Source organism: Pyrgilauda ruficollis, unplaced genomic scaffold, assembly GCF_017590135.1.
Source record: "Pyrgilauda ruficollis isolate IOZ18807 unplaced genomic scaffold, ASM1759013v1 scaffold37, whole genome shotgun sequence".
In the NCBI taxonomy this organism is placed as follows: domain Eukaryota; kingdom Metazoa; phylum Chordata; class Aves; order Passeriformes; family Passeridae; genus Pyrgilauda; species Pyrgilauda ruficollis.
The window spans coordinates 4,642,096-4,652,609 of record NW_024525156.1 but is presented as its reverse complement, the minus strand read 5'-3'; the positions used below and the strand labels follow the sequence as shown (position 1 = coordinate 4,652,609).

The 10,514-nt window shown below is 37.8% G+C and overlaps 1 protein-coding gene across 4 annotated transcripts in view; it reads right to left on the bottom strand.

The window, feature by feature from the left end:
* Positions 1-2,768: 2,768 nt before the first annotated feature.
* The window catches only part of TENT4A (terminal nucleotidyltransferase 4A), a 59,073-nt gene continuing 51,327 nt past the window's right edge, over positions 2,769-10,514 (bottom strand). For 2 of the 4 annotated variants that reach the window (XM_041475984.1, XM_041475986.1), the window contains one exon: positions 2,769-4,994. In XM_041475984.1, coding sequence (XP_041331918.1) covers positions 4,818-4,994 — 177 coding nt within the window. In that variant the 3' untranslated portion in view covers positions 2,769-4,817. Of the gene's footprint in view, positions 4,998-10,514 lie in introns of all 4 variants that reach the window. The other 2 variants (XM_041475983.1, XM_041475985.1) reach the window with 1 other exon arrangement.

Below are 10,514 nucleotides of genomic sequence, written 5' to 3'. Positions count from 1 at the left end.
GGGGCAAACACACCTGCTGGGCTGCCTTGCCTCCCTCCAGGGCCCTTGCGAGGACAGAACAATTCTGCTCTTGCAGCTGGGAACCTCAACAGCACTCCACTCATCTAGAGAAAGACTTGCAGAAGGCTGCATACTCATGTATGAATGGCTGATAAAACGATTTCTTTTCTGTTCTTAAGTCTCCAAAGAAATTTCCCCATGAGAACAGAGATGATTTGTTGGTCTCACCCACAATTACACAGTAAGGGGCAGGCACCCAAGTGATTTTTACAACCTGGACATGCAAACCTTAACAAGGGTGAGATTGCATCTACTCATTTTGGCTCCTGAAACTAGCCAGATGTGTCCAATGGCAATCCTGAAGGAGTGGATGTAGCCCATCCGAAGATTGGGCTTTTCTTTTCCGGACAGGAGGAGCATGAAGCAAGGAATTTTCTCACAAAGATTTTCTCAACAGAACATCCATCAAGGATCAGTGCCAAAGTTTTCACTAATAAAAAGTGGCAACTCTAGCACAGAGATTATAGACTTCCAGTTTAAATATAGACTTCCAGTTTCATTCTGTCACACACAAAAAATCCTGTAATAGGAGCTCCTAAATCCTGTTTGATTTAGGTCTGAATATGAGCGAGTGAAAAATTTCTTTGGAATCCATGTTTTAGTAAATCCATAGTAAATCCATGAACCTACTGTTCAACTCTCCTAAGTTACTGAAGCAGGAAGCAGCTTGCTGCTTCCTAAGAACTCACATCAGAAGAACATGTCACGTTTTGGTGGATAAGGGGAAAAATAGCTGGTGTTGGATGAGATGCCCTTTGTGTTTCCTGACCTCACACACAGACATGCGTATCATCAGCATGCAATGCACATGGACCATTCATAATTTCTTTTTATACTCAGGCAACAATCTTTCAGTAGAACAGTATTATGAAAAAAGCAAATACGTTTTTGAGAATCCTTAACTGATTTGATACCAAAAGGCTACTGTGCCATAGAGGCAGCTCTAAGCCAAAACTTTTGCAGCAGCACAACACTGAGAATCGTGAGCAGAGCTTTAGACAGGCACTATCAGTTAAGGTTCTGAGGCATCCTCTGGTATTTTTCTTCACACATTTTCCTGTTATCCAAAATACTTCTTTTCAGGCTTCTAAGGCTACTTCCAAAATCCTCCTTTTCTGGTACATCTGCTTTCCACAACACTTCAAGCCCCAACTGAAACAGTGTAAGTGCACAAGAGCAGCCACCTAATCGATAGCTCTGACACATCTTTCCATTGAAGAATTCACGTCACACTTTGGTTTAGTCCAGGTATTACTAAATTTATAACCAGACTATACTGGCAGCAGTCAGCAAGTAGGCAGCTTCCTGCCTTTGAGAGCACAGAAGCTGACACATTCACTTCCCCACACATATACACCAAGACATAGGTGCCTGTTAGCTCATAATTTAGGCTTTTCTTTTTACCCACAAATGATGAAAAGCTCACATGGCTTGAAGGCGTGCTGTTTTCCAATGCTACTCTGACTATTGCTATGCCCCTTCTCAAGAGGCTGTTCCCATGGAAAGAAACAGTGCTGAACCAGGAGCATGGTACCAGCAGTCACATTTCTGTCTTCTTACCCTGCCTCAGTGCAAAGGGATGGAGCTACAGGGAAAGTGCAATGCAACACCACCACAAACATCTCTTGTTATAGATTACAACTGAGCTCTTTCTATGATGGACTCTCTGGGTCCCATCCCTCTATGCAATTTGCAGCCTCTTCCTTCCACTAGTTTTGTCTATGAACAGCGTACAAAATAGTCACTAGGGCTGGGATCAAGGGGATTTCTCATATTTTTATCACAGAACAGGGGTTCAAGGGAGAACCCTAATGCATTAAATGCAGACTACTAACAAGGATAGACAGTTGAGCAGAATTTGTGGGAGGAATAAAGCAAAATCATCATCTGGGACAGAAGGACAAAAAAGGTGGAGTCTAAGAAGTTACAAAACTAATTCTGCTGCACTTAATCTTGGTGCCTGCAGAGATTACATATCCTTCTGTCAGCCATGTCTCACTGGCTAACTGACTGACAGAAAAAAATAATCGTTATTATTCAAGCTACTACTGAGTGGTTATTATTTTCCCTTCCCACTACTACTCTGCTTTTCTCCAGCAGATAGTCATTAAGACTGACCAAGTATCCTCCCTGACTGCCAAACCCTAGCCCTGCATTGCTATCTATTAAAAAGTTCCCTTTCTCACCACTCACAGATATATATATATATATATAAATAGTCCCTTCCAAAGACTCATTTTTTTAAATTTTTAATTAAGAGTCAGCTGCTGGCACTTTAGAGTCCTTTGAGAGGGTTAACATAAAAACAAAAGACAAGATACATCCAATCTTTGAGGAGGCTGAAACCTAGATTAAGATTTTGAAAGGAATTTTAAAACTACATGGAGGAACTAGGGAAAAAAAGTTAATTAAAAGTTAGGGCATCCCAAGGAAGTATTGAGCTGATCTCCTCTTGAGAACACTGCGGGCACTGCCTCCAGCTCCTCTGCTTTCTCATTATCGAAGGATCAAATCCACAAGTACAAAAGAAACATCCATGCTCATTATTCCCTTGACAAAAACACCACCATCATTTGAGGGCACCCATCTACATTCCAAGCTCATTCTGAAGGCACTCAGCATGAACAATTTAAAGCAGAAAGAATGGGACAAGGTTGAATGTCACTTCATCCATTAAGTATCCCATAAAAAAAAGTACAGAAGAGTGACTGGTCTCCAAAGTTTATTAAAAATCAAAGAATAGAAAACTTTACATAAAAATATGTCAATTTTAGCTTCCACATAGTTGTCCACACAAAAAATTTAAACATTTTTTTAAACCTGTAGCACATAACCACAGTGATAGCCAGGCCAATTCATTTGGTTCACCATGACTGAAGTGTTACATGATACCACTTTTCAAATGAGTTTTGCTTTAAAATGGACACTAGTATAAGACACCAATTAAAGCCTCTGAAGGCTCTTTAATGTAGTTATGCTCAATATTGCTAGTGTGTGAAGACTAAGCAGTACAGGCTCATGTAACAGCCCTTGGATATTATTTATGAATCAGCTCACAATTTTTAGAACTTTGTTATTGTGATGAGTCTGGAGCATTAAGACAAACTTTCTGCAAACAGATATGCACTACTCTAATTTGGAATGTTGCCCTCTCTCCCCTCAAGGACCTGTTTGTGTTTGACAGATTCAGTAATAACATGAACTACTTCTGCTTCAAAGGCATACAGCATATTAAAAAGCTTCATGCTTGACACCTCATTTCAATATTCAGATACCAGTTTTAAAACCTTCTCTATCTGTACACAGTATTGATGTCCTGTTAACAGGATTCTTCAGCTTTCTCTGCTAGTGGACTTACATAACTCACCTGTAGTTTTCTCTATAGCTTAAGAACTCTCACTTTAAAAAAGGGAAGTCAGAGGGCATGAGATGTGACCTACTCCCAGGACAACTGTGGTGCTTTAAAAACTCAGGGTTAGGCAGGATGTACATTTTTCAAAAAGTTAAAGACAGTGTTTGTCATGGCAATACACACTTGCATAGTATACCTGTATGCATCTGTAAATTAAGTGCCAGCCACTCATACTGTGTACAACACTGGGCTGTGCTCTCCTGCAACACATTAAAAGATACTTCTTGTAATGCTTAGAGCAGCTGAAGTACTTTTTATATATTTGCTCTTAACAGAACTAATGCATACTACTATACAGATTCCTTAATGGAATCAACATATTTCCTTTCTCCACATTCCTTAAGCCGGGTACCTCTGTTTAATAGTGTTGTTTCAACCCAAACATTAACAGGTTACGTTACTAAAATGCATCAAAGCATGTAGTTCACAGCTTTTTAATTTCATATCAGGACATGAACCAACCTTTCTCCCATTCCTCTCAAAAGTTTTACTTCTGGTACTACAAATGTTCGATTCATTGTCTAGTTAAAGAAAATTAAAACTCATTGGTCAGAGCAAGACGATTGATAGAGGCCAGACAATGAGCTAAAAAACACAGGGTCAAAATGCTTTGGAGCTTAGTAAATTCTTAAAACTGTAAGCCAAATCGCACTTTCATTGTGAATCAAGAAGCCTCAAATATTACCAAATGTCATGTTTATAACACTGCTCAGACAACCTGCCAAAACTATGACCCCAACTTAGATAATGCAACCTGGGAAAGGATCTGTAAATTAAAAAACCTCTTCCCCTTAAATATAACTTATGTGATAATATGAAATTAAATTAAAAATTCGAAGTTATTGCACAAATTATACTTCCAATATTTACAGAGAAAAAAAAACTGAGCTTTGAAAAAAAAAACAAAAAACAAACCAGGAGAGCAGCAAATTGACTTTTATGATTTCCCAACTTGATTTGCTGCAAAGAAAAAAAAATAATTCCAAGGGGCTGAAGTTTCCTTCACTTCTAAAATAAAAGAAAAGGAACAGATATAGCCACAGCAAAAAAGCTACAGCATTTGTAAATGTCCTTGCAGTTCTATTGTCAGAGCTGCTTCGGCACTGAATGAACCATTGTGGGAAGGCAGAAAACAAACTTCCACATTTAATAAGGCTTCACAGATAAGCACAACTACTTCTTGAAGATGGACTGAACCACCACACAAAGAAACATGCAAAGAAGTCAGCTGCAGATATTTGGCAACACCAATAAAACGATGTGCTGGACGCTGGTCTCCATCCCTCAAGTCGAGTGGCACTCACTCAGTCTGTCTGAACAGGGAAGGTCATTTTGGCATCTGCCATTATCTGCTCAGACTAATAGGCAAGCTGTCTCTGTGTTTTTTCCTTCTCCATATGTTACGATTGTACTGGTGGTGTCCACGGTTACCAACTGGTTGCCTCATGCCTCCACTGCTGACGGGGCTGTAGCTGTTGCCTTGGTTATGAGTTCCTTTCATGGAAAACTTCATTCCACTGTGCTGCTAAAAAAAAATAAAATAAGATAAGCATTCATTTAGCACAAAAACAGCAAACAAAACATATATTAACAGTAGGATTTCCTCAACATGTAAGTCACTTCCACAAAACACTGCTTGAAGCAACTGGTCTTTTCATGCTTGTTTATTTACAGCTGTGCAAGTCCCAAGGCACTAACAGCTTACTAAGTATTTTCTGAAGAAAATGTCCTGCAAATGAAATGGTGTAGATTTCAAAGCATCTTTAACACCCTCGGATCTCAGTATGAAATACACTCACTGTACAACTCCCTTATAAAAACAGAAAACTTCCAAAATAAATACTAATTGTGACAGATGTGTGTATTTTGGAGTATCTCAGCAAGAGCATGACCAGATGAGATACTTCAGTCCTTCAGAAACATCATGGAGAAACGTAAGGGCATGATCACATGAGCTGATGCATGGGGAGTATAAGTCTGCTTTCCCCATAATCTCAAGTCAGTGACAGGCTAACTAAGTATGGCTTGTGAGGAGCTTGTAAATCCTACTGGTCTGATCATCAGCTTACAGAGCTCCTAGACTGTACCTCATATGCAGACCAAAGCTAAACAATTAAGTGATCAGAAATACTGCATAACACTTTCTTTGGGGGATCTCCAATAACTTGAAACAAAAACTGCCCAGAAGGTTTAGTAGCAGCCTGTAAACCTACCCCACCATAAGGTACTACAAGCATCTCTATCACTTAATGGCACACAGTAAGTTGGCCTAATGTGTATGTACTTAAATTAGGTACAAGAGTTTCAGAAGATGAAACTGAAAGACTTCTTAAATACTGATAACATCAATGCAAGCAACCTCTCCCAGTGTCTGACAGCAATAACTCAACAGACAGCTGATTGCCTGTAACAAGCCTTAAGGGGTTGAACAGGAACACAGCTAACATTTGGGACAATTGCTTGGAACACTGAAGTAGCTGCAGGTATTTAATATTGTGTATTTCCAAATGAGTGTGAAGTAGAAAGAAACAAGAACACCAAGCCACAATTGTGCGCACAAAACAAAAAGTTATTGAAAGCATAATTCCATAAGCAACATTTTACTGTCAAACTGTTACTACTAGAAGAGACACTGAGCATCCAGAAAGACAAACTGGTGAAGACCAGTGTTGAGGAACAACCACAGTTAATTACAGGGTGGCAAAAAAACCTTAAAATTATTTTTGATTTATACAGTGTCCTACTGCAACTTAATCAACCTTCAACATGCAACTTCTAAACACCAAGTGGTGTTCTCAGACTACCAGTGGCAAAATAATTCAAGGACCAACAGAAAAAGGAAACGCAAGCTGAGAATTTTTCATATTTAAGAGACACTACTTCCCAAACATAATTTATTGATGTATATTTCATAAATAGCTTCTAGTAGATATTTTAGCAAGTAAACATGAAACTATGAAAAATTAGAATGTTTTCTATTTTTGGCAAGTGGTCCTTCAAGCAAACACACCATGTCACATCCTTGTGCGAAGTTTTCTAGTTCAGTAAGTATATCTCTGACTCAATTATGTACAGATATTTACTTGAAATGACATCAAAATACTAAAAAGTACCCTGTAATAGTAAAACACTAAAAGTAGCCAGTTGTCACAGTGACCCTCAATTACGTGCTGAAGAAGGACAGAGGAAAACTTTAGTATTGCTACTGAACAACCAGAACAAAAATGATCAAGGAGCATACAAACTTCCAGGAAGCCCATCCATCCACTTCAGTTAAAAATGTGAAAAATCTGGGAATTTCCTCCTCAATATGAATGAGGGTTCACATCCTACTGGGAGCAGGATGGCAAGTGACCTCAAGATCAGACAAGCAGCACAGCAAGCATGAAAAGTGCATCTACCTGTATCCTAAAAGATGTCATACCCCTTGTTTGCTCAAAAGGTAAACAAACCTTCAAAGAATGATTAATAACCTAGCCAGAATGTGAACTCAAGCATTCTGCGTTGTTTTTAGGTCATCACGATAAACACTGTTAATCTATTGGAGCAGGATCTGAATCCATCAGTCTCATGACTCATCAGCTGAGAGAGGTGCTTAAGGAAGTTGACTCAGGGACCACTTCAGTCAGAGATGATACCTTTATATTTACCAGTTCTCAACTACATCTTGTTCTCTAGCTTGTTAATTTTTTTTTTTAAACCATCAGCTTTTAGCATCCTGCATCCTGTGCTATGGCATTTCACAGCTTAAATGAGCATCACATTTAAACTGAGCCTACTACAGGATGATCTATCAGTTCTTGGAGAAAATAATTTCATGTCATTCCGTTCTCTAACTTTTTCATATACTGCTGATGACCACACAGACCTAGCTCATATACCTCATCTTGTCGAGGTTAAACAATCATTCTTTCTTCACACAGAAGCAATTCCATGTGTTTGATCACTATTAACATCTTTCCCTATTCTGCTTTCATTTGTGTTTTGACTTTCCTCTGATGAGGAAAGAAATGGCAAAATTATACTCCCTGGTAGTGTTCTGCAAGATGTCATCTTTACAAGGAACTGTCTGCTCAGGGCCTACCACTCTCTATAAAGCTTAAACTATTTCTCTCCCTCCTGGTGCATCACCTTGAAATGTCCTCCTGCATGCTTTCTCAAATAGCCCTTAAGGTGCTTCACACCACCAGCAAACTTCACCAGGCTTCATCCACTGCCTTTTAGATATTAGGCAGCACAAACTCCTGCAAGGCTTTCCTGGTGAACTCTATCTTTTACAAAAACTGAATTTTTTGTTCCTAATTTTCCAATTAGTTAATTGTTTAAACGGCACATGTATCATTCACCTAGCTTCCTTCAGGACCTTTGATAAAATAAATTTACTTCATGTTTTTGGAAATCTCAAGAGGCTGTATCAAACATCTTTCTTCTGTGCACCAACTTCTGGACGTTCCCATGCTCAGGACTGACACAATCACTGAGAGATGATATCTGTAGCAGATGATGTCTAGAGAGATCAGATAATCCAAAAAGAAAGCCCTTCCTCTGTGATATGTCAAAAATCTTCAAATTAGAAGTTTCAACTTCTTTGATCTATTTCTCTAGCTAGAACAATCTCTCCCATCTTAAGGCTATTGATTCAACAAATAGAACAGATAGAACTGGTTTGGTTTTTACCCACATTGAATAATCTGCTACATATGGAGGGTAAACTAAAGAATTCACATTTAAGGCAAGGCTGGGGGTAAGGTGAGATTCTTCATCACATACCAGGTCAAAAAAGCTTCCAGTGGAAAAAACTCCAACATAAAGCAGAAAAACAAACAAACAAAACACCCAGAATCTACAAAAAAAAACCCCAAAAAAAAAAAAAAAAAAAAAACAAAAAAAAAAAATTTGCAAAATTAAAAAAAAAGAAAAAGCAAAAAATCCCCAGAAAAAACCTCAAGAAAACAAATCTGGGTGCAATAGAAATTCCAAGTAATTATTTGCTAAGGAAACCAAATTTCTATTCTTAAATACTGGCAAATTTACTGTACAAAACTGCTGACATTTAAAGACTGCCATTATTCAAAAAGAAAATTTTTAGCCAAAAATCAATCCCCTACAATTTGAAATAACACAAGTGACATAAAGAGCTGAAGTCTAAACATAAACAGGCTTCTGAATTGTTCTGGTCTTTTGTTAGGTTTCTTTTTTTGCCTGATAGAATTTCTAAAGTAAGGACAAAAGAAAGGCAGAAAAATGTTGATAATAAAGTATCTGTGCTCAACTTAAAAATAGATTATACATACAGTGCTCCAAAATGATTGGTAAGTACTTACAGAAGTAAAGGAAAATCTTAGAAAAGGAGTAAGACAGTTTTGAAAGATCACATATTTAATATTTTGTTGTTAAGAGGATTAAAGGCCATGACTGACTCTAGCCTGCAGCTGATCAGACTTGTAATCAAACTCACACACCTCAAAAACATTTCATGTGAAATACCAGCGTAGAATTCAGTGCTACCTTAATGTACCATTAACATTTTAAGTATCCCTTAAATAACCTATTCTCAAAATTCATTCTCAAAATATTTCAAAAAGTTGGCAATATTTCCAAACTCTCTATTTTAGGCTTGTAGCACTCAATTACTGACTTTCTGATCATAACATCTGTAAATACACTAAAAAATTTAACAACTTCTTTATTAAATATTCATTGTTTTGCAGAGAAATAATGGTCAATGACCCAACCAACATTTCAGTCACAAGTACACAAGCAATAAGCCAATTATTAGGCAACCTAGCCTCATTACTTCAGACTAGTTAACAAGATTCTGCAAGATATTTGCATGTGCATGACCCGGTAAGATTTCTATGTGGTTTAGAATTCTAAGCTGAAGTAGAGACAAACCAAAATAAATCATTCCAAAGTTGTTCAGTATTGGCAATCTAGGGAAATAAGGCTCAAAGCACAGCAGACAAAGACACTTCTCTTTTTGGGACCTACAGGTCACTCTCAGCTACAACTGATCAAATCTTGAGTCCTGAATAGATTTTATAAAATAAGCCCAAATTCTTTTCTAAAAGGGGGAATTTTTGGACCCAACTGTAAGAACTGTAAGATTGTAATTCTGTTACTAAAAGGGGAAATTTATGGACCCAACTGTAAGAACAGCAAAGAAAAGGAAAATCAGCATAAGGACTAAAAAGAGCTCAAAAGCAAGAAAGATTTTAGATGTTTCTTACCTTCCAGCACAAGATAACTTGGAAAAATAAAAGCTTCAAGGGAGCAGATTATTTCAATATTTCATATCTTATTTCACTTCATTATAGATTACTGGCAGAAATACCACATAAAGGTCAAAATTCCCTTCACCTTTCACAACAGGTTAGGCAATATTAGTATGAGCAGCTCCAAGATAAATTAGTATTTGAGAGAGCAGAGGGCCTAGTCCCCAAAATGAGGAGCTGACAGCAGATGGTACCATCAGCATCGCAGCAAATACTGAACTACATTACGGTAGAGAAGGTAGAATGACACATGAAATAAATACCCTTTTTGATCCTGTCAGTACTCAAGTTTCAAAACTGAGGGGCAAGAGTCAAAACAATGCTACCAGAAGACAGAACTCATACTGCAACTTTGCTGCTGTTGTGACACGGGCCATGAAGTGTATCTGCATACTTGTCACTACAGAGAACAAGAGATAATAGCTTTTTTAGAACAAAGCTGACAGCTTCAGACCTTAAAGAGAAATCTTATCTCACTGAGAATTCTCACTTTTGATTTGGAACAGAAAAACTATTACTACAGTAAGAAAAACCCTTTCCAAATGATACGGTGATACCAATACATGTGAAAAAGTCTGCAGAGGAAACACATATGTGATTATTCAAATCCATCTCAGTTTGTGAGCAAAAATCTGATTGCAATGACACTGGAAGATAAAGGAGTACTATGTTAACAAAAGGAAGGTATGACTTCTGCATTTCCGTTCTTTTATTTATGGTGAGTTTTTTTATGTTTCTAAGAAACCACTATGTAGACCTTCCTGCAA